Genomic DNA, 27,079 nt, shown 5'->3' on the forward strand with positions numbered 1-27,079 from the left:
AATTGTTATGCACTTTCTATAATTTCTCATCCAGTTCAGGCTTGTCATAGGGCAAGATGTGGGGCAGACTCTGAACAGACTACGAGGCTACAGGCATAGTTTGAACTTTCCCACCTTACATTCTTTAAATTTAATTTATGCTTGAACAACTCCCTGAAGGTTATTGTATTTATATCATTCCTTTTAACAGAGCTCAAAACAAAGTATTATAAATATGTTAACATGTCATAAAGTGAACAGACCAATAGGACATACGAGATATACTTACATTCGAGCAATGCATGTCACTTTTTTTTTCAAGTTTTCTGTCACTTTGCCAAAACTGGACACAGTTTGAAATAAAGTGTAAGCAGCCTATCCATACATGTCCTGTTTTTTTTGTTTGTTCTTTTCAGTTGTTTAGGTTTTTAAAAATCTTTTAAAGCCTGAAACATGACATAGTTGCCAGGAAAGTTTTAGTGAACCATCTGACCATTTGTTTAAAAAAAGAATTAAATTTAATGCTACATGAATGCTACATCTGGCAATTTTTTAATTGCTTGTCTCAAAAAGTCACAAAAGACATGTATCAAATACGATACACTGGGTGTTTAAGCAGGTCATTATTAAGGCCAGATGTACGTCTGGGTAAAAGCTAATCCAGCACATGGTCAGGTTAAGACTAGATAACATTCACACACTCAGTGCTGGCTGTTGACTGAGGATCTTGACCCTAAGAACTCTGGTCATTACTTACAAAAATATGAGGCATTTGTGGCACAGTCTGAAGGACCACCTCCCTCTACTTCCTAAAAGGCAGGAAATTGTAAGGGTGGTTATGATTACGACCTCCTTCCTCACCTGGGGCTTCAGGACTGTGACTCTTTTGTCTGTGCATGCTAATGTCCCCTTTTTTACTGTGACTTCTAATTGCATTTCCTGTCTGTTGGGCTGTAGCTGCCGTCACACGGCTGCCCAGGATGGAAAAGTCATCATGAAGCAAAACCCCTTTTTTTGTCCATCAACACTGCAGAGACTAGAGGGGATTATGAGGCTTTTTCTTTTTCTTTTTTTTTTACATCCTTCAGAGCAACCCTGACCTTCACCTTGACTTCTTTCAGCAGAAATGTTATTGGAAGAAAGGCGAAGATTGTTTTGTTGTTAAAGACAACAGTTTGCTTTCATATAATCTTTGTTTTAACAGCTAGACCTTTATGTTTTTTGAAGAAACATGAAGTTCAAATGGTAACGTCAATATAATAAAATGTTCCACCTACAACTTTCCTTTAATTTACTGCCCCAACACAAAGAGCACAATAATACCTTACATTAAACTTTATATAGTAAATTATGTACAGACGTGTCTGTGTGTGTCTCTTAATTTAATGAAAGTACTAAGGCTGTCAGATTGTAAGTTCTGTATTTTTGTTTAATGTTATAGGCCTGTCATAAATCTGTAGTCTTCTACTAATTGGCAGGTTGATGGTTTGATCCCTTGTTTCTTCAGTCTGCATCCAAAACTATCCTTGGGCAAGATACTAAACCCCGAGTTTCTCTGTGATGTTAGATACAAAGCACTAAGGCATAGAAAGAAGAGTTTGTATCAACAGATGAATTTTTTTTTTTATTTACTGGCTTTTGTTATCCAGTTGAAAAGCTCATGGTCAGGTTCAGCTTGAATTGCTGGACAGATGGAATTTCATCATGACTGATATCACTGAACTCACTGCTGAATCAATCGTTACCAAATGTTTGAAGCAAAACCGTAGCAGTTTCACTACTCTACATCCCAGAGATTGATTTCTCTGTCGAGTGCATATCAATTTAAACACATGTACAGTAGTTTTGCTCTAATGTTCTTTACGAACACCCTGGAAGTCAAATTTGTGCAGTTATTCACAGGCAGACTTCGACACTTTGTACTTTAAGAACAACACTTACCTCAAGATCCTGTGATGACATCTCCTTTTTTCCATCAAATAGTCTTATAATAACTGTTAGTTTCCAAAATCTATTTGGGTTAATGAATTGCACTGAAACTAAAATTAAAACGTTGCAAGTTGCAGTCTGAATTGTCCTAAAAGTGAATGGCAGCAAATCACATATGGCCCAAGGTAAAAGCTAACATCAATTTGCAAAAATGCTCAACATGGAAAAGCTAAAGATTTTGTAGCTGAGATTAATGAAAAAAACATTTATCCTGCATTTGATTGGCTAATGAATCAAAGTGAAACGTAGACTTGATGATAATAAAATAACAATATATCAATGTGTAGTGAAAACGTGAAGCAGTTTGTTGACTGTCTTGTTGAGAGGCAAAATAACTCAACAGAAAGTGCTGCATAGCAGAAACATTTAATGTTGTCGGCTAGTGCATCTGCAATATGTAACAAAGGGAAGCCGTACAAACAAGAAACAAAAAGCAGGCCCACTCAAACCTGTTTACAAGAGGGTGCTGTTGATCTAATCAATTATCCCTCACATCCTGAGAACTCTATTCTACAGCAGGGAATATAGAGAAGGTTATTGATCATCCAGTCTGCTAAGGGTAACAGTAGGTGCTGTATACATTACACACCTTAGAGAGGACATCACTCATCACACAAAGCTCTTGAAGTTATCATATCTGTTTAGTTTGAGCAAAGCAGAAAATAATTAAGAAAAATTGGTGAACGCTGGGAAAAATACCCTCTTTCAGATGTCACCGATAATATCTTAAATTCATATGGGTACTTTTCAAAGGTCATGTGACTCCTGGAGTTCCCCATTTAAATCATAAAAAGTTATGACAGAGGTCTAGTGCTACAACCCGGTGCAACACGCTGATAACAAAATTGGTCTGATAAGAAACTCTGCCTCTCAGTCCGTGACAATGACAGCCCCTTCCTTACTTTTGCTTAATAAGTAAGGAAGTGCTTTTGTTTATCTCAGTGTGTCATAGACCTGTAGTGTCTTTCTTTCAATGCGATAAAAGGGTTACAGGTTCACATATTAACTTTGCAGCAGAGCCATCCTTCATGACGCTAACCTGTGTACTGCTTCCATCTAGTGTCTATGCCAGTGTATTGCTATACTACAGGGTGGGCCATTTATATGGATACACCGTATAACATGGGAATGGTTGGTGATATTAAAGTCCTGTTTGTGGCACATTAGTATATGTGAGGGGGAAACTCCTCAAGATGGGTGGTGACCATGGTGGCTATTTAGAAGTCGGCCATCTTGGATACAACTTTTGTTTTTTCAATAGGAAGAGGGCCATGTGACACATCAAACTTATTGGTAATGTCACAAGAAAAACAATGGTGTGCTTGGGTTCAATGTAACTTTATTCTTTCATGAGTTATTTACAAGTTTCTCTTTGTTCACAGCCATTGACATGTCGAAGAGGTTAACACGTGAGGAGCGAATCGAAATCGCAGTAACCGGGTCATTGCAGCAGATTTCAATGCAAGACACCCTACGAAACCACCCATCTCCCATGCTACAGTTAGCAAACTGCTTGCTAAGTTTCGTGAAACTGGTTCAGTGTTGGATTTGCCAAAATTTGGACACAAGAAAACTGTCACTGATGAAGAAACATCAGTTTCAACAAATAACTCATGAAAGAATAAAGTTACGTTGAAACCAAGCACACCATTGTTTTTCTTGTGACATTACCAATAAGTTTGATGTGTCACATGGCCCTCTTCCTGTTGGAAAAACAAAAGTTGTATCCAAGATGGCCGACTTCTAAATGGCCACCATGGTCACCACCCATCTTGAGGAGTTTGCCCCCTCACATATACTAATGTGCCACAAACAGGACTTTAATATCACCAACCATTCCCATGTTATTACGGTGTATCCATATAAATGGTCCACCCTGTAGAACACAAGGGTGTCATGAATGCCCGTTTATCTTTCTTTTGATTGTTTCATTTTTACCTGCCTGGAGGGTACACCAATTTACAAAGCAGGAAGTTAATGCAATTTATAAAACCTGAGGTTTGGTTTATTTTTTACCAAGTAGTAGCCTATACTGGCATACAAAGTCAAGAACAGAAAAATAATCAACAGTACTCCATTTTTATCTCTAAATTCAACTTACTTTGTCAGCGCTCAGCCGTGCTTACCTTTCGCTGCTGCTCACGTTGCACAGCCTGCTGAAAGGCAGACACAAGATCTCTTTCTGAGCTGAGGGACAATTTGTCAGGTCCATGTGCTGACATGACAGTGAAAACTGTGGTAGGCAAACAGCTGTGCCTTTGTGTGACAACAAAAGCAGAAGGTGTAAATGAATAATAGATTCAAATAGCTCTAATTATTGTATCGCTATCCGGCTGAATGCTTTCTTTTATACTGCTCGTGAAAAACGATGCACACATATTTAAATACAACGCCATATGCTATTATTAAAACCTTAATTATGACATTATTAATGCTTCATATTGTTTTTCTTCATAAAAAAAATAAGAACATTTACTGGGCTTGTTGATTGACTCACCATAAACCTTATAAGTTACGCCTTTATTCTATGCTATTATTGCCTTAATTCTTTGTGGTTTGGGTTCAACAAGGAGCTGGAAACTTTTCTCAGAGGATTTTGCTCCATATTGACATGATAGTGTTACACAGTTGCTGCAGATTCATCGGCTGCACATCCATGATGCAAATCTCTTCTTCCAACCACATTCCAAAGACACTCTGTTAGACTGAGATCAGGTGACAGTGGGACGGTTTGAGTTTAGATAACTCGTTGTCATGTTCGAGATGATCTCAGCTTTGTGACACTGTGCGTTATCATACTGAATGCAACCATCAGGAGAGGGCTACACTGCCGTCATAAAGGCCTGAACATGGTCAGCGATAGTACTCGGGCAAACTGTGGTGCTTAACTGATCCTCAAAACAGGCTCAAAGCGTGCCAGGAAAATATCCCCATGCATTTACACCCAGAGTTGTTACACCACCATCATCCTGAACTGCTGACACAAGGCAGGTAGATCCATGCTTTTGTACTGTTTATGTTAAATTCTGACCAAACCTTCAGGGGCACATATGCATGACTCTTTGTGGGCCCTCTTCCATTCTTGATCCATATCTTACATGATTTTATTTCATTTTATTTCAACAAATAATTTAGTTCATAACTGTACACAATAATCTGTAGTGTAGCCATTCATGAGCTGCCTTTAAAAACACATAAGACCAAAAGTCTGTTTAGTTTGAAATATCCCCACATTTCTACAATTATATTAGGTTTCAATGAGTTTAGCTTGGAGTATCCAACTTAGGGGTGTATTATTTTCTTCATTTATATTTCAGTATTTATTATTTTCTTGGCATAAAAAAGCTTAAAGTGCAATCTTAGCTTTCTAACATGCTCTGTCCTCTCCGCGTCCTTCCCATCACCCCAGGGTAACCTTCATTTTGCTCTCTCTTTTCACTTCCATCATCTTTTATCGCATTCAGGACTGATTGCAGCCCCTTAACCTTACAGCATCATGCTGCTTTCAACCTGTTTGGCACAAAGGCACATCAGAGGTCAAACCAGATCATCACGGCAAACCAGAATAATTATAAATGTACTTGTCTTGATCATTGTGTGTAAAAAGTGTAAATAAGTATCCATATTTACTTGTTTCCATGAAAGTCTAATGACAGTATTGTACAGGTCTAACAGCAGTGTGTTTACGATATGTGCGATGATGTAACAGCCGCCATCTGTTAGTGTTCCTTTGATGCTATCAAACATAAAAGTTATACAGCAGTTTTTTGGTCTTGACTGGATGATTTAGCAGAACATGAAACTGTGAGCGTCTACGTGGATATGTTGGTGCTTCATAAGAACTAACCAAAGGTAAATAAATGCGTCCATCGCCATATAAGTGACTACTTACATACTTTTTTTTAATATTAATTAAGGAGCATTGTATTATTTTAAAGTACTATTTCATCAGCCTTAAAAAACACTTGCTTAAAAATGCCTTGTTTACATCACGGCCTCACTGGTCCAACATAAGCTGAAGCTGAAGCTGCTATTGATAGAAAAGACTAGAATAACTTTAAACTGCTGCTACATGTGCTCACCTAGTATCACATAATCTAGAGAGGGACCTGCTGCTGCTTCAGTCTCTGGCTGTTTCTGAAATGAATATTCATGTGTTAATGAGTTAAGTCGTGCTGGCTAACTCTGATAGAACCACTGGCTCACTGTCTTTAGCAAACGCTCTTAGCTAAACCATTCTTAACCTGTTAGTTGTGCTCTGCTCACCTTTATTTTGAAAGAAGTCTGTTAATGGCTCATTTGCCTCACTTTGCTTTCTTTCCCTTTCCTTTCTTTTGATTCCTTGGTTAGAGAGATGACTTCAGGTATGCATTATCAGTCAACTGTAAAGTCGAGTCCAAGTGTGGGGTGAATGAAATGATTTCGTGTCAGGAGATTTATTCAAGTACTGCAAACAAAAACAAACTTGTCATTCCTGTAATTGGGGCTCTGGGGAATCTGTCCAACTTCTTACTCTGCTACAACATCCATGCTACCATCCGAATGTCACAGACTCATCAGCCTTGCCAACGTTTGTCCAATTCTCTAGTTTTGGTGAATGTGTGTCAACTGTAGCTTCAGTTTCCTGTTGTTAACTGACAGGAATGACACATGGTGTGGTCTTTTGCTGCTGTAGCCCATCTGCTGCAACGTTCAATTTGCTGTGCTTTGAGAGATTCAAAGTCTCTTAAATCACATTTTTTCCTGATTCTAATACTCAGAAATGTGTCACCAGAGGGTGGTCAGAAAATACCAGCATGCACATTTATTTATGTTGATCTGAGCAGCAGAAAGTTCACAGAAGCAGTGGACCTGTGAGCTCATGAGAAATAAACGTGAATTTTGTTTTCTTCCTTCTTTAGTTTTATTAAAATTGTATTTGAGAATTGACTTTGTGCTTACTTAAATGTATGCAATGATGTCTTGGGAAATATTCATGTGCACTTCTATCGAACAGGGAAATGGTTAGTGTGGCTTGACCTAATTAAAATGTGACATCATTTTTTTTGGTTTTGTTTGTCTTGTTTTGTACATGAACAAACGTGTAAAACTCAACTTCATTATGACCAAATACATGACCCTTCCTAAAACCAACTTGTTAGTTGTGTCTAACCATAGTCGCATTTGCTCGCTATATTTTTAGTTGAGTGAGCAAATTTGGAATATGTAACTAGGCCAGCAAGTCACACAGAAAAAAAAATACAGTGAAATGAAAAGGCTTCCATATGCAGTCCAGAGCCACATTTTATAGATGCCAAAATAATGAGATATGACTCAGGGATTATTAAAAACATGACCATGTCAGACTGTCAGGTTTCTTAATTTACTGCTGTGTAATAAGCAAACTACTGAGTGTCACGTGCATACAGACTTGTATAGAAGCTGCTGTCACCACTAGACCCCTGGTAAGCCATGGTAACCACTTCCTCGGCTGCATTCTCCTGCTTGCAACCTCAGAAGATGATTTAAAAAGCAAACTAGTCTGAATTAATTTTTTTAATTCACAAAAGACTCCGATGATATCCTGGGCAGAAAGAAGATTGATTTAAAAACCATTGGTTACGAGTTTACAATCAAAAGTATATTAGTTACAGATACAGGCCATTAAGTCCTGGTGATAACAGGCTATTAAGCTTGAGCACTGACTTAATTTAATATGCGAGAACTTCCAATCCTGAAGGGACTCAATACAATCCTGTTCACTTTGTAGATTTTCAATAAATATATTTTTTCAAAAAAACCAAAACATAAAGTGCACCTTCATACCGCCAGTGGACCTGCAGTCTGCTAGGTGTTCCCCTAAAACTCTGTCGTCACACAGTCACGACTGGTGCGCGTAACGTGTACATGCCATGATCATGTTCCTCCTCCTCTTCCTCCTCCTCCTCCTCCTCCTCCTCATCTTTCACATACATTAGGGTTTCCCTTTGCACGCAACAGCCATGAAATAAACGAAAAAATCAGAGTCCTCCGTGCGGTGCGGTCTTCCAGCCAATTCACCAACTGGAGTATTTGTGCACCACCATGCAAGCGGCGGGCACCGCGGCAGCTGATGCCGATGCTACTGTAAACAGTGGCAGCAGCAGCAGCGCCGCAGCCATAAGCGACAGAGACGGGGCAGGGGAGAGGATGGAGAGGACGGTGCCAAGCGAACAGCAGCAGGACAGGACCAACAACCAGCAGCAGCATCAACAGACGTCCTCAACCCCGTCTGGAGTGTTGAGTGAGTATCGCAGAGAAAGATTGAGGGGGTGGGGAGAGGGGTGAACTGCAAAATGTGTGTGTGGACTCGCTTTCTCTGTGGTCACAGAAAGCGAGTGTTTGTGTGCCTTTACCAAGAAAAAAGAAAAAAGAAAAAAAGAAATGAGTGAGAGAATGGGGATAATGCACAAACGATATGGTGCAGTCACTGGTGCTGAACAGACTTTACTGAATGACTCACTGGGGAGACAGGAGGGATCCGTCTGTGACTGGGTTGAGGTTTCCGTGTCCTTTAATTTCGCCGCTACACGGTGCGCATTCCGATTCAGGCAGGCCCGGGAAGAGTCCGAGGCAGGCTTTCTGGTCCACAGGTGCATGAAGGGCTGATATGCAACGGAGGTGTGTGTCCCGGCGGGCTGTCGGATACTGTGCGCTATACTCCGAAGACACTAAATAATGCGCTGCGAGCTCAGATGTCAGCTGTGACTTTACACGGAGAAATAGCATGCTACAGTAGTGAGTAAGCAAGAGGTGGATGGATGGATGGATGGATGGATTATGAAGATTATGAAGATTATAAAAAGCAGTGAGAACTATATGCGCTGTCATCTTTTACTCCACTCTTCTGTGACAATTCATGGGGGTTTGCTCTGTGGTGGCATGTTTCAGGACGCATAGATACCTTGCCTTTATTAAAGACTCGGGTAATAGTCTGGGCCTCTTACTGTATAACCCTTACAGTCCAGGCCTGAACAGTGTCACGATACTGCTTTCATTTACGATCTGACTTCAACCAGCCAGCGTAAACCACACTGGGGGGAACTTTGGTGTCACATAATATATATACATACATAAAAAAGAACTTTAAACTTTCAAAGGTTTGGAAAGATATCCTACCATTTCCCATTGCTCTGTCAATCTGGAGGCTACAGCAGATTATCAAAGCTTCCGCCTTTCTGGTTTGTGTGTAGCCTGTTTGTTGAAGACTTTGCACTTCATGGATTCTTGCCTGCTGTTTGACCATTGCATGCTGGGAAACCACCCCATCCCAACTTGACTTGGCAACAGAGTATGTAAACAATATTTAGGCTTACTCCTCAATAAATATTTAAATTAGTAGTAAAATCAAACGGAAAAAACATGTTGAGAAGTAACTTTCTAAAAGCATTCTTGAGCTATAACTTGCTGTCTGATGAATCCCAACAAAAATATGACACAGAGTAAACTAAGACACAGTCTCATATTTGATCTAATATTTAATATTTACTGTTAGACTTGTTTTTTAGAGTCCCATTGCGCTTGATAAATATCATCATTCTCATTCGTTATGTGAAACCTCTCACGTTTGTATCAGTAAACTAGATGTTAAAATCACAATTAATGATCAGAAAAGCAAAACAAACTGCAAAACCTGGACTGATATAAAAACGCAGCTGTGAAAAAAAATATCCGATAGCCAGTGCTTAGTAAGTGTAATTTTGTTTGTCATGTTATGTATTAATTTATCTATAATTAATATGATAATTATGTCTCATGGTGTGCACCTGCTCCATTGCATTCTTATAGGCTATTAAATAAGCTCATCATTTAAAGATAATTTGACCCTAATTTGATAAAATGCTTCTTCCCGGGAGAGAAATTTGCATGTCAGACACACGTTCAAGTAGAGGATTCTTCATGGCTTTAATGAGCATTTCTGTCATGGGGAACCAGCAAGAACATCGGTGTGCAGTACTCTGAAACACACAGAGCATGGAGTAGAACCGGCCAGTGTCTGTAGCTTGGCTTGGATCGCATCATTATGTCATACAAAACGTCAGATCTTTATGAATTTATTCATCGCATTTCTGGTTAGGTGTGATTGATGTTGGAGTTTATTAGTTATGTATTGAATGCAGTGAGCCACAAAATACTGTAACACAGAAGATGACAGCAGCACCGAAGGCCCTCAGAAAGAGGGCTAATACGTGCTGTAAGTAGGTGATGTGATATTGCAGAATGTGACATCCAGAAGACAGGCACACACTGAAAGAGTGTTACAGTATAATTCAGTGAACTATGAAGCGATTCGCCCATCACCGTGGCTGTCGCTCCTGAGCGTGAGCCACTGAAAACCAACGTGTGAAAGGCACAGCAATAAAAATGATGACTTCAGACTTCAGCGTGTCGTTATAATGCACAAGTGGGATGACGCTGCTGAGTACAACCGAGGCCTGTTGGTTTGTCAGCACTTAATTTTTATCTAGAGAGGCTTGAAAAAGTAGCTTGTTAGTGACTATTTACTCACCGACCAGTTTGCAGATGGTTTGTTTGTTTGCCTCTCAGAACATTTGCTCAGTCACAGCACTATTAACCTTCACTGGAGATGACTCATTATTTTCTACATTTCAGTCCCTATGTCACCATGACAGAGCAAACAGTTAATAGTGAATGGAAAATGTTGTGATTAAACTGATATCAATGAAAAACTGGTCAGTTGTGGTTAGCATCTGTCTTTTTTCTCCTTAAACTTTGTTAACCCCAGTTTGACCCAGTCTCATCCTTTCTCTATATTACCTGTCTTTCTTAGATAAACTGTTTGGGAAGCGACTTCTACAGGCCAGGCACTTTATTATGTCACGGAAGTCCTGGTTAAAGATGGTTCCCACAGAGAACTGTGATATACTGATGACATTCCCAGGTACAGTAAGCTCAGACGTGTCCTGTTTGTTTTGTCTGTCCTGTGCTGAAGCCCTTGCTGCAGAGAGAACAGTGTTCATTTAATATCAGTGATGATCAGCCACCCACTTAGTCAGATGATTGTGACTATCAGATGGGCTCTGGGGACAATTAGAAATCTTCCATTTACTGTGCTTGTATTTGCACACCATCCCCTTCTGCAGTGTATTTTAATGAAGCTGTGAATTCGTTGGCCAAACCTTCACATATACAACACGAAAGTCCCATCCTATACATTATGTTGCATTTTAACATGACACCGTTTGTGTGGGGTCTATGTTAGACTGCTTTTGTAAATAATCTTTGGTGACATGAAATCCTGCAGCATATATGTTCAGTTTACTGCATCTGTCTGGTATTTCTACTCTTCATTTTCAAGACAGTGTGTCCTGGTTTTGAGGTGTACATTTTGCGACCTGAATTCCCAAAAAGGTGGGATGCTGTGTAAAAACAGAATACAATTATTTGCTGATCTCATAAATACATATTGTACTTACAGTGGAATACGGAAAACATCAAATGTTTAAAGTGAGACATTTGACCAAGACTGCAGGGGGACTCCTAATCCTCCAACCAGTGTAAAATCTTAACCAAATCAAACATGTGCATCATAAAGAATGAGATAACCATGTCCGGTCAGGGCCTGGGTTAACAAGGACTGCATCGGGTACCGTTGGCCAACAGGGTGCTGGAGGAATCTGTGCTACTGTTGTTGAAAGATAAAGAAAGAGGAAAGGGGAAGGCATGTTTGAAGGTAAGGAGAGAGAAGGAAAGGCAGGGGAAAGTAGCAAATCTAGGGACTATAACTGGTAAAGAAAGAGAGCTGGCTGATATGATGGAGAGAAGGAAACTAAATATATTACGTGTGCAGGAGACCAGGTAGAATGGAACATTGTAGGTGGATTCAAGCTGTTTTACCATGCTGTAAGTAGGAAGAGAAATGAAGTAGGGGTAATCTTGTTGGAAGAGTGTGTGAACAGTGTTACTGAGGTGAAGAGATTTTCAAAGTGCCCAAAAGGGTAGATGTGAATAAAAAGAGAAAGAGGAACTCTGGAGTAAGTTGGATGACATGCAAGAGAGTGTCTGAAGGGGGAAGAGGGTGGTGATTGGAGCAGACGTCAATGGACATTTGCGCGACAGAAACAGAGGTGTTAAGTGGGTATGGTGTTAAGGAGAGAAACACAGAAGGACAGATGGGGGTGGATTTTTGCCAAAACTATAGAAATGGCTTTGGTAGGGAGGTAAGAGGGAGGACCACGGCATGACATATAAGATTGGAGGAAGGTGCACACAGGTGGATGACATCTTGTGCAGAACGTGCAGTCTTAAAGAGATAGGAGGCAGTAAGGTGGTGTCAGGAATGTAGTTATAGGGAACATCAGATGTCTGTAGGATAAGTGAAGGCAGATATAAGGATTAAATAATGCAACAGTCAAAGGACAATAAAGGTGAAGAAGAGAGTCCAGGCAGGACACGGTTGTCAAGGGTGAACTCTGACAGAAGAATGGCACCAAGAGTGAAAGGGATGGTAGTGAGACCTGCTATGATGTATGATTTGTAAATGGTGGCAGGAATTTGACAAAATTCCTCTCCCAAATTTCCAGTAACTGCTCTCCTCAGTCACCGGATTTTTACAGGCTGCTGTTAAAAGGAGAGGGGATGTTACACGGTGGTTTACACGACCCTGTCCCAACCTTTTTATGAGACATGTAATCATTATAAAATGGTACATTTTCTCAGCTTAAGTATTTAATATGTATTTGAAATGTCTTCTTGTCAATAAAATGTGTTTATGCAATTTTATTATCCTCATTATTAAGAACTGAGGTTATATATATATATAACCTCAGTTCTTATATATATAATGTCTCATATATATAATGTCTTATATATATAATGTAAAATGAATTTCATTTAACTTAATTAGAGTAAAGGGATGATTGAGACTGTTAAGATGTTTAGTGGTAAAACAGGAATTGAAATGTAAACTCTTCGACATTGGATCTTACAATTACTGTGAAGATTTTTTATGATTAAGAAAACAAATCTGAAGAATGCGCGTCTGGTTTTTATGACCACTCTGAAAAATCTTTTCACTGCACACACTTCCTTTTGAGCCGACCTTCAGCAGAAACATCGGCTGCTTTGATTGTTTAGAGTTCAACTGTTTCCACCTATTTACGCTTTGATGTTTTAAGTCATTCATCTGAAAGTGCACACATGACGCACAGAATTGCACCTTAACTGTCTTATCTTGCGTACCTGCAGTTTTTAATCAAGGCAGGCACGCTTGAATTTTAACCAGAAAATGTAGTCTTATCGAGTCAGCTGAAGCAGTTTTTAATCAACCATAAATGGCTCAGTATGAGTTTATTCTAAGCAATCAAAGACAGCAGCTGTTACAAAATTGTAACTCAACAATGTGCAACAGTCAGAGCTGAATCTGATAGAAAGAAACACAGACGGCACATGTTTATATATAAATTGCACCTGTTTTAAAGCGTTTCCACGTTAGATGAACTTAACGTTGTAAATGCTTTTCAGTGTGATGTTTAGTGTTAGTAAGGTCTATAACAGTTTCATTACTGGTTCAAATATTTCATAGTCAGCTGAAAAAGATTGATTGGTTACAGTCCTTCCTCAATAGCTTTTAAAAAAATCTTTGTGGTAAATGGAGACAAGTATTTAACTGGAAAGGCCTGTTACTGCCGCCTCCACCTCCCACCTACCTCCCTGCTTCATGACACTTCAGTCAGAGCTGTGAAAAACTGGCTTTGGTTCAGCCTCCTTACACAGCATCAAACATGTAATTTCCTTATAATTTTGATAAACGAGACTCTAAACCTGCCAAGTTAATGTAGACTGTAATAAAACTACATGTAAATGACATTAATGCGATTGATAAAAAATGTCAACATTTTCCCCTACAGACACAATAGATGACCACACTCTGCTGTGGCTTCTTAATCAGATTCGGGTTGGAATCCCACAAGTCAGCATCCAGGTTCGACAGCATAAACACACCCAGGCAAACGCCTTCTTCATCACAACAACGTTTGAGAAGTAGGTAACTCAAACTCTGTCTGTGTGTTAGGCCATTTTGACATTTTATACCATTATTGATTTACACCTGCTTCATCTTAGCCACAAACAAATACCCGGACTTAGTGTTGGGTCGTGGCAAATAAATGTGTTTTGGTATGAAAGAACTGTGTGTTTACAGCTCCGATTCAGTTAGGTGCAGTTAGATACAAAAATGTGAAGTATTAATTTTACATATATGATTAGATGGTTTTGGCATATACAGTTAGGCCCATAACTGTCTACTGTTTGTAGACAGTTATTTTTGTTTTTCCGTTACGTGATCTTGTGTGCACCGTCACAGTGGATTTTAAGATTAAAGCCCAGAGTTTCAGCTTTAATTAAAGAGTTTTTTAAAAAAAAGTTGTTTTTTTTTTAAACTAACATAATTTTAAATACGAGGACTGTTTTTAATATTTGAAAATCCTTTGTAATCAATGACTGCCTCAGGTCTTGAACTCATGGACATTACCAAAGGCTTTGAATGCTGTGTTTGCACTTTGTCCCACATAGCAAAATTGGTATGGTCCGAATCTGGCCCACACAATGTGCTTAGACATGGCCCGCATACCGCAAAGAATGACAGCCCTTTGGTGGCCAGGATCTGGTTTGCCAAAGGTGGCCCACACATGGGCCAGCACAAGGCCAATTGCAGACACACTGGTGGTCCTTTGCTGGCCCATGTGTGGATTACCTATGTGGGCCATGTGTAAGTTGTGTGTAGAGGCGGTTCTAGCCTGTTTGGCGCCCTGGGCAAACACTCCCTCTGGGGCATCTCTCTATATACTGGACTGTATGCAGCGGAGATGACAAGAAAGTTTACTTTGACTTCAGCAGCGAGCAGGCGCACCAAGGGCTCTCGCGCTCACTTTTCGCGTATAGAATTTCGAAAAAACATCGGTGCAAATTATAAGTCTGTATCATGATGTCTGGTGTTTTTGTGTTTGTTGTTTTGTTTTTATTTTGTTTTATTTTGCGAGTTGGTTATTAGATGCTACTCCAGCCAGCCAGAGAATCCCCCGCTGCCCCACCCTCTTCTCCCTGTACTGCAGTCAGCAGGCGCACCTCACAAACAGAGGGCACCCTTACTCCCAGCAAATAGAAAACCGATCAGTGCCTCTGCCATTCCCAATATGCGCTGGCATGACGTCGGGGCCGCATCAGAACGAGCATTTTTTATTTTTATTTTTTGCCGATGCCTATGATGCCGCCCCCCACCACGATGCCGCCCCGGGTAACCGCCCGTGTCGCCTGTATCAAAAACTGCTACTGGTTGAGTGCAGCCACGGGCCAGTTACAGACACACTACTGGCCCTGTGCTGGCCCAGAACAGTTTCAGCTCTGGCCCCAGATGTCAGCCTAATGTGTACCTTAATTAAGCCATGTAATAAGAACATGTGCATAATAGTGCAGATGTCGGCATGATACATTGCCGGCTTAATACCAGATCTGGGCCAGACCTCCTTGCAATTTGGGATAGCTCTGTCTGATCAGTTTGCACCATTTAATTTGTCTGAGTCAGAGCTGTACACATCACAGTTCATCCTGCTGCTTCTATCAGCATCATCATCATCGATAAACATGCCAGTCATACATGCCCATGCCATAACACTACCTCCACCATGTTTGACAGATGATGTGGTGTACTTTATTTCATCAACTGTTTCGATTTTTCTTCAGACTTTTCTCTTCCCATCATTCTGATATAAGCTCATCTTGGTTTCATCTCTTCTTTTTCAAGAACTGTGGAGGCTTTTTAGATGTTTTCTGGCAAAGTTTAATCTGATCTTCTAGTTCTTGAGTTTAACTGGTGGTTTTCTCTCATTATTTACACTCATGAAGATGCCTGTTGATTGGAGATCTTGACAATGATACCTCCTCCAAAGTGTTCTTGACTTGGTCTGAAGTGTTTTTGTTAACCAAGGAAAAAAATTCACAATTCATCCGCTTTAGTTGTCCTCTGTGGTCATTTTTTTTTTTTTATTGGTGTTGAAGATCTAGCAAGTACATTCATTCATTTTAACAATGTACCAAGGTGGAGTGGGTGGAGGTGAGAATTAGGGTTGATTTGTGACTCTAGAATTGCAGCAAGAGTGAAAGACGGGTGAGACCTGCTATGATTTATGTTTTGGATACAGTGGCATGAACACAAAGACAGGAGGTAGTAGAGTTGAAGATGTTAAGATTTTCATTGGGAGGGACCAGAGTGGAAAAGATTAGAAATTAGTACATTAGAGGAACAGCTCAGGTTTAGTGGTATGGAGACAAAGTTAGAGAAGCAAGGAGATGATTTGGACATGTGCAGAGAACGTAGTGGATATATTGGAAAAAGACTGTGCCAGCTGCCAGGAAGAAGGAAAAGATGAAGACCACAAACGAGATTCATGGATGTGAAGGAGGACATGCAGTAATTTGGTGTGACAGAGGACGATGCCTGAGAGAAAGGGAGTCAGAGGCAGATGACCAGCTGTGTTACAAAAGACCAGGTCTTACCCAGCCCAAAAAAATTGGTATTTAGTCAATTGTTCCAATAATAATTTTGTGGCTCTGAAAATGGAGTACTAAGTGTAAAATGTCACAGTCAATGAACAAACTCTAAGCAAGAAATGTAATTAGAGTATTAGAGTAAAATTATTTTGAACACATGTGACAAGTCATCCTCCACCTCCACTTGTATTCACTGCAGTTTGATATTCACCGGCCCTTAATGTACCTAAATAATGAAACATTTTCAGTGCCGCGTCTGTGCAGTGTCAGTTCTCCATCAGGGTTTATGCTGCTGTTCATTCACCCTCAGCTTACTGCAAGGAGCGGAGCAGATGGGCATGCACAAGAACGTTAAACCACAGTTTGGTGGTGGCATGCGGCGCTTTTCCTGTGAGGAGGACAACATCTATGAGAACATTGAGAGCGAGCTCTGCTTTTTTACCTCTCAGGTTAGAAGCCAAACCCTGGGTCATGTTTGAATATCTTAAACAGTATAAACGGATTAAAATGTATGTGTTCCTTTTTTTTCCTGCTTCGTGTTCGTGGTTTTGTTCAGGAGCGCCAGAGCATCATTAAGTACTGGCTCGATAACCTGCGAGCCAAGCACGGGGAGGTGCTTCACAACATTCACTTCCTGGAGGGACAGCCAATCAGTATGCTGGGGGGTTTTTATGAGCACTTTATATTGAGGCATTCCTTAAACACTCCACAAATTCATTTGCTTTTAAATGCAATATTTCATATTTTATCCGAAGTACAAATAGATGCCAAGTTCATCATGAACATCTGTTGTTCTAACACAAGAACCCTCACTGAAAACTATCAGGACATCCACTGTTAGAGTTTTACTTGTTTCACTAAGATAAACTTAATGTATTGTTTTTTTGCTTGATTACATGAGATTTTAGAATCCATGTTTTTCCAAACTTGATGTGTCTCTTTAGTTCCAGAGCTGATAGCTCGGGGGGTGATCCAGCAAATGTTTCCTCTTCATGAGCAGAGGATACTCAACCAGCTGATGACATCTTGGGTCCAGGCTGTATGTGAGAGGCAGCCCCTCGGTAGGAACATTTACTTTGGAGGGCAGTAAACAGAAGGCCTCCATTAGGCCTACATACAGTTATAAGGAATATTAAATGACACTGTAAAACATTATGTGATGCCTTCAAATCCTAAACCCTCAACATTTTCAATTTTTCTACTTTGTAGATGACATCTGTGACTACTTTGGGGTGAAGATTGCCATGTATTTTTCTTGGCTGGGTTTCTACACCAACTCCATGCTTTATCCTGCTGTCATTGGTTTTCTCCTCTGGATGCTAGCAGAGGCTGACCAGGTACTTGGACCATTTTTTTTCTTTCTTGAAAACATTTGTAATTTTTGGACACAGATTTTTGACAGTAAATTTGCCTCTGTACACAACCACAGTGGGTTTCAAATACTCAGAAGTAACTGGACAATTGACTACAAACAGAAAAAGCACGTTCCCTCATTATTTCTTGATTAATTAGGAAAAGATCAAAGCTCTAGAGCTGATTCCAAGTGTTCAGCTTGTATTTGGTATTTCTTCTGTTCTCACTATGAGGTCCAAATAGATGTTGATGCAAATGCAGGTCATCATTAATTAGAAAAAAAGAGTGTTTGATGAAAAAATTATTTCCAGGAAACACAACTTCACAACATGTAGCCAAGTCAAAAACACCCTTGAGGATGTAGGCATGTCATTGTCAACAATCGGTAATGTACAGAATTTAAACAACTCTACATCAAGTCTACAATCAACAGTTGCCTTCATGTGTGGAAGGGTTTGTAAACACTGTATTTCCTTGTTCCTCTTGTATTTCCTTGTTGTAACAAGGTGCAAAACACTGGATACACTCAGTAACAAGGAGGCCAGATTATGCTTCCCCAGACAACACCTATAACACAAAAGCCTGCACAGTTCTGAACAGGTGAAACCAAAATTAACGAGTGAAAAGAAAAGCAAGAAGAAGTAGAGAAACAGCTCATGAAGCATGCCACATTATCTATTAAAACATGTTGGTGGCAGCGTCATGGTATGACTGCAGTGGAACCGGTTCACTAGTGTTTTCTGATAGAAGTAATGGGATGAATTGGAAGTGTACAAGGCTATACTCTCTACTCAGCCTCAGACAAATATTACAAAACTGATCAGACATTGCTTCACGGTGCATTTACAAAGCAAAGAAATCGGATATACTTCACTGGCTGGGTCTGTCATCCAACAGAGCATGCTTTTCAGGTATTAAATACAAAACTGAATGTAGAGACCCACAAACAAGCAGCAACTGAACACAGATCCTGGACAGCCTGAAAGGATTTTCAGGATTTAAAAATAAATAAATAAAAAATCTTTACAATTAAAATTATGCCAGTTTGTCCAATTTCCTTTGAAATGGATGCCTGTGTATAAAACCAGCTTTAATTTCAAAGCAGGTCAAGCCAAACCTTTGTAAAAGGCCTTAAATTAAACATGAAAGTCTGCACTTCAGTCACACCTTCATTGATTTAAAATCCACTGTGGTGGTGTACAGGGGCAAAATAACAAAAAAAAAAAAAAAAGCATATTAATCTCAGGAAAATATTTAATTTTTTCTTTAGCTTGTTGTGGAAATTGAAAAAAATGTATTTGTATAAAGCAAATTCAGAGTATTATGTCATCAAACATATGGCTGTGGACCACTAAATATTCAAATAGATGATAGTTGATCTACACGGAAATAATCGTATTCGTTTCAGCGTATCGTTTTCTGGTTTGGCTCTCCTGACACTATAAATACTCTGGCACAGAGGCTTTTAATTTGAATGTGTGAGATTGAAAAGATAGCAGTCCCCGACAGGAAGTAGGCAGCTTTGATTTATGGTCAAGCTGACGTGCTGGCACGGTGAAAGCCGAACAGACAAAAATCCCTCTTCACGATCGCACAGTCGCTATGTAACATGTAAGGAGTAAACACTGGGGTAGTATGCATGAAAGTAAATATGAAATTTCCACTGAATTGCCTCTAATGTTTTTCATAAAATGCTTAAACTGTTTATAAGTTAAAGCAACACATGATACAAACTAAATAATCTAATCAGTGGCACTGCATGGTATAACTTTATCATCACATGTTACAGCATTTTGTCTTTGGTTCTCTAATGCTCCTGCTCAGACCAGTCAGGATATCTGCTGTGTGGTTTTTGCCCTCTTCAACGTTGTGTGGGCGACTTTGTTTCTGGAGCGCTGGAAGAGGCGAGAGGCAGAGCTGGCTTACAGGTGGGGCACTCTGGATACCCCCACAGAGTCCTTAGAGGAGCCCAGACCTCAGTTCAGGGTGAGCACTGTTTCAGATCTTATACCACCAAGAATTTTTCAGTGATAATGATAATAAACTTCTAAAGCTTTTTTTTTTAAATTAATGGATTTACACGCAGACTTTGAATTCTTTTATTCAGCATTTCCATTTTTATCAAAGTAAAAAGCTATATCGCTGTCTTTGCATGATGCAAGGGATCAGTTACTCAGTTCTGCAGCAACTCAGTTGCGTCACAATTCCAGGAAATGTGATCAACGTGTTTCTAAGAGTATTGTGTGAGTGTGAGTGTGTCTGCGCGGGGGGTGGAGGTGTCCAACTCACTGTGTCCTGCTGTGAGGAATGAATAGAAAACTGCAAGGGGGGGGGGGGTTAATGCCTCAAAAGGGGAGTGTGGGAACTCCTCAGCACAAGCCCGGCTAGCTCAGTCGGTAGAGCATGAGACTCTTAATCTCAGGGTCGTGGGTTCGAGCCCCACGTTGGGCGTGATAGCTTTTAAAGAAGAAATACATATAACCGGAAGTTCTACAAAGTAGGAAGATCTGACTTCTTGGCAGGCAATGTTGCAAATTTTACTGATGGCACGAGTTTCATGTAACAAATTATATAGAGAGAATTAGCTGTTTGCTGTGATAAGACACCTCATTTCATTTTTACACTTCGAATGATGACAAAAATCCCAAAATAGCCTCCAATCTCATATTCAGCCTGCCCCGTCTGTTCCCTCCTCCTCTGCTGTCTCTGCAGGGAGTGAAGCGTTGCAGTCCTATAACTGGCTGTGAGGAGTTCTACTACCCACCCTGGAAGAGAGCTCTGTTCAGATGGCTGGTCAGCCTGCCCATCTGCCTCCTCTGTCTCTGCTTCGTCTTCCTTGCTATGCTCCTCTGCCTAGAACTGCAGGTTTGACACCCAGAACAACCGTGTGCAGGTTCAGTGAGACAAAATGAATTTAATATAGTCATGGAGATTATGTATATCTGTGTTTAATTCTACTCTTAATGAAATAAATACAGTATATAAGGAGTTTAACAAGAGAGGTAAAAAGTGAGAACAAATTTGCTTCAGACCAATAAAGTCTATCTTTACTCTGTCATAACGTTACCATGTTTTGTTTTGTTTTTTTAATAAAAGCTATGAAGAATGTAAGATCCATGTCAACTGGTAGTCCTGAGTAATGTGTTATTTTCTAAAACAGGTTAAACAGACCATAATCAACTACACCTCCTACCTGCTCACATTCATTTAACGGCCTTTTAAAAATAGCCCAGGGATTTGAGACATGAATGAACAGGCCATTAAAAATGTATCATACTTCTATTTCACTTTGCAGGAAGTGGTGATGGAGATTCAGGAGCTGCCTAGTATTACAAGATTCATTCCGAAGATACTTCTGGCCATGACAGTAACTGTATGTGATGAAGTGTATAAGAAGATCGCCTACTGGCTCAATGACATGGGTAAGAAGAAATTAAATTTAATGAAGCGTACTTGCCCATGACTGTGATTTAGATTATGTAACTCTTTGGTATGTAGAAGGCTGTCCTATGTCCTAGTCTGCATTTTTACTTTTTGTTAGAGGAAAAACTCCTGCACACTGAATAACACTATTCTTATTTGCATTTCTTTGCCTAGAAAACTACAGACTCCAGAGTGCCTATGAGAATAATCTCATCATCAAGATGGTTTTTGTAAGTCATTATTTCCCCTCATTTGGGGATAAAAACAGTTTACCATGAACGAGTGAGTGAGTGAGCGTTTGCATTTCTGCAATGCTTTCTTCTTGTTTTGCAGTTTGAATTCATCAATTCTTACCTTAGCCTTTTCTACATTGGATTCTACCTCAAGGACATGGAGAGACTAAAGGAGGTAACCACAGTTTTATTTATTAAAAGTAATTTTATCTTCAAATGCCCAAATGTCACTTTGCTGAACACTGGGCACCGTGGCCCAAAGTAGCGACTCTACACCTGAAACTTGGCAGTTTGCAGTAGTAACCTTGTTGTTGTCTGCAATTTTACCAACCAAACTGATTAACCAAAGGATTTTTTTCAGCTGCAGACAGCTTGGTTATTAAGTTAAAATGAGCGCCATATTTTATTTAGTATTTGGGGGCTTTTCACATGAGTTCATTTCCATTCAAGTCAGGAAGTGGAAATAAAACATTACATTAATGGTTGTTGATATTAACTTTATATCTAATTCAGGTTCAGCTACAAAGACATAAACTAACAACCTCAAACCATATGATCACATGACAAAAATGACTTGAATATTCAAATTCATAAGGTCCATATATATATATATATATATATATATATATATACTGTGTGATGTCAACAGCTAAGCAACTTGAATTTTTATTGTTGTTTCCTTTTGAAGGGGTGTTTTTCCCAACTGGAAACTAATTATGCCAACAGCACATGAATGCAGCATTAGTAGAAATACTTATTTTTTATTAAAAAAGCACTACACACCCAAAAAAGGTATTTTATCCCCAAAATTCTTATAAATACAATATGACAATAGTATGCTATGTTATATTATAGTAAATATTACTGCTGTCTTATAGGTGAACCATTTTTTCAAATGTGCAAAGGTTACATTAAGGCAGGTATTTTGTTTGAGTCTACAAATTCTGAGTGAGTGAACATAGAGTCACGTGGCAAAGTGTAAGGCTACAATCCAATGTCACTGTTTAGGTGAGAGATTTAATGTTAGTTGTGTAATACCGTATAAAGGTCTTCAGCTATCCCTCATTTTTTTGTATTTTGCCAATACAATAGATGCTGTGATTTCTTTAAACTTGCAAACAACAATGAAAGTACAGTAGATGAAGCAAAAACCAGTTTGTTCCAACAACCTCAAAAGTCAATATTTGATATGACCACTTTATTTTTCAGTACAGCCTGAACTCTCCTAAGAAAGCTTTCTTCAAGCAGTCATCAGGAGTAGTTCTCCAGGCTTCTTGAAGGACCTTCAAAGATCTTCTGATGTAGGGTGCCTTTTGTTCCATTATCTGTCAAAATGATAATGATTCTGAAACGGTCTGTCTGCAGTAGATTGTTTTTAAGCCTGCAACTTGGCACACAAAAAGAAATTGGTCAGGTACAAGGACTGAGTGAAAAAGCAGCCAATGTCTAAAGAAAAGCTTTGGAAGACCTTTAGAAAGCCTGGAGAACTACTGATCCACACCAGTTTAAAACAAAAATTAGAAACAAGTCTATTCCATTCTGAGTCCCAGAGGGATCCCTGTCAGTCACAGTGCAAACGATGCACGGTGCAGAAGTAAATTTAAAGAATTGAGGGTTGCTCAAGACTATTGCACAGCATGGCATAATAATGAAACACTGCATTTGTTGCCCTAAACTTTAAATCATACAAGATCAAAGCTTTAACAGCAACACCCACAATTTCTTGAACTAAGCACCAGTTTATTATGAATCCCAGAGTCTGTTTTTTCTTTTACTCAACAATCACTGGGTCTTGCTTTGATGTCATTCTTACATTCAGCATAGTAACAGATCCCGTCCTTCTCTTCACAGATGCTAGCTACTCTACTGATTTTCCGCCAGTTCTTACAGAACATCAAAGAGGTCCTTCAGCCTTACCTGTATGAGCAAAACAAGCTCGGTGTGTTCACTCCAAAGGTGCTGTGGGAGCTTCTCCAAGCCATCGTGCTCAAATATGGCCGCCTGGCTCTGGGAAAGGCTCAAGCTTCAATGACATCCTATTCCTTTCTGAGTCCCAGAGGAATTCCTGTGAGTCACAGTGCAAACGGTAACCCAGAGCCAAAGAGAAGAGGAGATCTGAAAGCAGGATTCAGGCTGACAGAGGAAGAGTGGGACATGACAGACAGTGCCATGAAGCAACGTAAAGTCAGCTTCACCGAGAAGGTCGACTACCAGGATGTCACAATGGACACGCAGGCAGCGGATGACAGCTCCCTAGAGGACAGTCCCACGCTGGTGGAGGAGGGCATGGATCCTTCCAGTATTTTTGATAGCTGCGATGAGGACAGTGATTGTGAAGTGCTGCCTCAAGTATGTGGTTTTCTTAATTGAACTGTGTATCAGATTCTATTGCTGCTTCGTATTCTTGCCGTATGTCTTTAAGATGCAAAATTGACGTCCTTTGCTTTAATAGGTATCAAAGGTCTCAATATTACACTGTGCTGTTTGAGAGTCATTTATCTCACAATATCACAACTAAAGTATGCAATGCAAAGCTATAGAATTAAAGCTCCTGTTACTACATTAGCAGTCTAATATTTACTTTAGCAGGACACCAAAGACAATACCACCTCTGTCTGTCAGAGAAGAAGGAATGTGGGGGAGGGCAATGATGACAAGAAATCATGGATCGATCCACCGGAAGAGCCAAAAACTGTCACTCTGACCCAGGCCGAGATTGAGAGTTGTATGCAGACGTACGAGGTAGGACTACACTTAAATTGAAAATAATTTAACATTTAATAGAAATTTTGTTGCTTAACGACAACTTGACCCTGACAGGACACACTTCAGGACTACCAGGAGATGTTCATTCAGTTTGGCTATGTGGTGCTTTTCTCTTCTGCGTTTCCGCTGGCGGCCATGTGCGCCCTTATCAACAACATCATCGAAATACGCAGCGATGCCCTGAAGCTCTGTACCGGCCTGCAGAGACCGTTTGGGCAGAGGGTGGAGAACATAGGACAATGGCAGGTCAGTGTGTGTCATGCTTTGAAAAATGTCAGAAAAGCCTCCAGGCTCCAGTGTGCACAGCAGGGGCATCTGATAATATGTAAATATCTCTCCCTGTGTGTCACCAGACTGCGATGGAGGCCATGGGCTTGATAGCCATTATAGTTAACTGCTACCTTATTGGTCAGTGCGGGCAGCTTCAACGTCTGTTCCCCTGGCTTAGTCCTGAAATGACCATCATCTCCATCGTCCTATTGGAGGTATTTGCAGTCGTGTAAATTTGGCAGGGAAGACCTTTGTTTGTTTTCTGTAAATGTGGAAAATGATATTTTCTTATATTTATTGTGATTTTTGGTATTTGTATGACATGTTCAATAGAAATATTAAAGACAGGCGGGAGTGGGAGAATGCCATTGTGCCTTGGTGGAACTGTGTGTTGAGAGTGTCCCTTTGTGGTCTTGGTGGTTTACAGCACTTTGCAATCCTCCTAAAGTACATCATCCATGTTGCCATCCCTGATATCCCTGGCTGGGTAGCAGAAGAGATGGCCAAGCTAGAGTACCGACGAAGGGAAGCTTTCAAGGTATAACTGTGATAGCTTGAAAGACCTTCGGCCAACGTAAGGCTTGCTGTTGGCTGCATACTGTGTCATGTCTTTGTATATCTCTACATTTGTGCCCCTTGGTGCCTCATGGTGTGCATTATCCAACAATGCACACCAGTGAAGCCTTTTCTGATTGTAATGAAGAAGTAACTGTTTGTGTTTGTCTGTATAGTCTTGTTGGCATCTTGTCGTGATGATAAGTCTCATTATAGAGATAGCAACACAACTATGAGCCAAAATGGAAAAAAATCTAGATATTTGTATTTATGTTTGCATTTCATCACTGTTAGTATATATATATATATTTTAAATGGATAATATTTCAATGTATATTTCTATATGTATTTATCCCTCATCTTCTCTCTTTAATGTCAAACTTCTCCCTCTTTAGAAGCATGAGCTGCAGGCCCAACAACACTTCCAGCAGCAGCTCAGGCGCCGGCGTGAAGAAGAAGAGCTTCAGCGTCATGCTGAGCTGCAGGCCGAAGCCCGTCAGGAGAGTGACTGCCATAAGGCAGACACCCAGCACCAGCATCACCATGACAAAACACAAGTAAGCAAGCCAGGGGACAAGCCCAAGAGACCAAGCTCTCTGCTGGGAAACAACAATGTGATGAAGCTTAAGCAGATCATTCCTCTTCAGGGGAAGTTCTCCTCCGGCACGTCACGCTCACCGGCTCAGTCCCCAACGGGAGGCGAAGCAAAGCTCCCGGGATTTCTGAAGTTCTTGAAGTCACCTGAGGTGAAAAAAGAGCCAGCAGTGGCAGTTGGAGCCACGCAGGGGTCAACAGTGACCTCTTCAGTTCCCCCTAGTGGCCAGGAGAGGTCACAATCCCCCAACCGGACATTCAGTCCTGGGAAGCTGTTCAGCTTCAGCAAGTCAGAGGGTACTGTGGTGTGCGCAAATGGGACACAGCTGACCACCCAGGCTGCTAACACTCAACCCAGTAGGGTTGAGTTAAACACATCCTCAGAGGAATTACCCTCGAATGAGTCAGATAAAGCTGAATCGAAACAACTGACTGATTTAGAAAGCTCCAACTCAAAGACTTAATAAATGATCAGCCAAACCAGTGTATTATTATAAAGTGGAGAGCAGAATACAAGTGACATTGATGCACCTGCACTGCAGAATATTAGTCATGAGGACCACATGTAAAGTCAGCAAGGATTAGACTTTCACACTTCATGCAACTTACTTCTCACAAAACATTAAACTGTATCTATTAACACTCGACTATCTAACTTCCATGTAAAAATGTACAGTAAGCATAACTCCTTGAATGGAGCTTGAGTAACCTTTAATGAAGGTTCAATTACTGCATGAGTGGTTTTCAACAGCACCAAACACTGTATTGATGTGAACGATAGCTCCCCCCCTCAATTTCCAGGACTTTATCACCAATGAGCCCTTTTGTCAGAGGTCACGAGCAGCAACTTGCCATTCTGTGTTTATTTCTCCTTCATTTTGATGCCTGTATAAAATGCATGTTGCATTATGTGCATGCATTACTTCTCCATTATGTCTTTTTAGTTGTGAAGCACTTTCAAAGCCATTGTATTCCTCCGCAATAGGTCAGATTTATTCACTGTGACCATAAAAAAATATTCTATTTTTCTTAACTTTGATTTTCTATGAATTATTTTACTACATAAATTAGTGAATGTACTTCCTTGATGCAAATAAATCTCACTTTAATAAACGCCCATCGAGAAATAAAACACTCACTGTATGACTGACCGCGCTGCTGGATCAATTTCTTTGCTGGATGTAGGGCTTGAATTAAAACGCTCATATACATTCAGAGGCCAGTTTATTAGGTATATCTGTTCAACTGCTTGTTTAGCCATGCAGACATAGTCCAGATGAACTGCTGTAGTTCAAACTGAGCATCAGAACGGGAAAGGAAGGAACACATGGTTGTTGGTGCTAGAGAGGTTGGTCTTAAGTATTTTGGAAACTGAGCTGATAGGTAGGCAA

General features: G+C 40.1%; 1 protein-coding gene and 1 non-coding gene across 2 annotated transcripts; both read left to right on the forward strand.

Moving 5' to 3' along the window:
* Window positions 1–7,900: 7,900 nt before the first annotated feature.
* On the forward strand, window positions 7,901–26,159 carry ano8a (anoctamin 8a). Its single transcript, XM_085389037.1, has 18 exons — window positions 7,901–8,230; window positions 10,778–10,888; window positions 13,857–13,989; window positions 16,805–16,943; window positions 17,051–17,147; window positions 17,439–17,555; window positions 17,704–17,831; window positions 19,672–19,833; window positions 20,560–20,712; window positions 21,143–21,269; window positions 21,445–21,500; window positions 21,604–21,678; window positions 23,355–23,852; window positions 24,090–24,245; window positions 24,324–24,515; window positions 24,623–24,754; window positions 24,967–25,077; window positions 25,490–26,159. The coding sequence occupies exons 1-18, from the start codon at window positions 8,032–8,034 to the stop codon at window positions 26,150–26,152; spliced, it is 3,249 nt and encodes a 1,082-aa protein (XP_085245163.1). The 5' UTR covers window positions 7,901–8,031; the 3' UTR covers window positions 26,153–26,159.
* trnak-cuu (transfer RNA lysine (anticodon CUU)) lies at window positions 20,226–20,298 on the forward strand. The gene has a single exon. It is a non-coding gene; the product is annotated as a tRNA-Lys (tRNA).
* Window positions 26,160–27,079: the final 920 nt, after the last annotated feature.

Source organism: Rhamphochromis longiceps, linkage group LG18, assembly GCF_057381845.1.
Source record: "Rhamphochromis longiceps isolate RC_006_pf linkage group LG18, R_longiceps_female_GT1.1, whole genome shotgun sequence".
NCBI lineage: Eukaryota > Metazoa > Chordata > Actinopteri > Cichliformes > Cichlidae > Rhamphochromis > Rhamphochromis longiceps.

What these genes read in the sequence shown, in the direction of transcription:
- ano8a (XM_085389037.1), top strand. Translation starts at nt 8,032, where the DNA reads ATGCAAGCGGCGGGCACCGCGGCAGCTGATGCCGATGCTACTGTAAAC. An exon ending in TATACTGATGACATTCCCAG is followed by an intron (nt 10,889 to 13,856) that starts GTACAGTAAGCT and finishes TTTCCCCTACAG; the next exon opens with ACACAATAGATGACCACACT. An exon ending in ACATGGAGAGACTAAAGGAG is followed by an intron (nt 21,679 to 23,354) that starts GTAACCACAGTT and finishes TTCTCTTCACAG; the next exon opens with ATGCTAGCTACTCTACTGAT.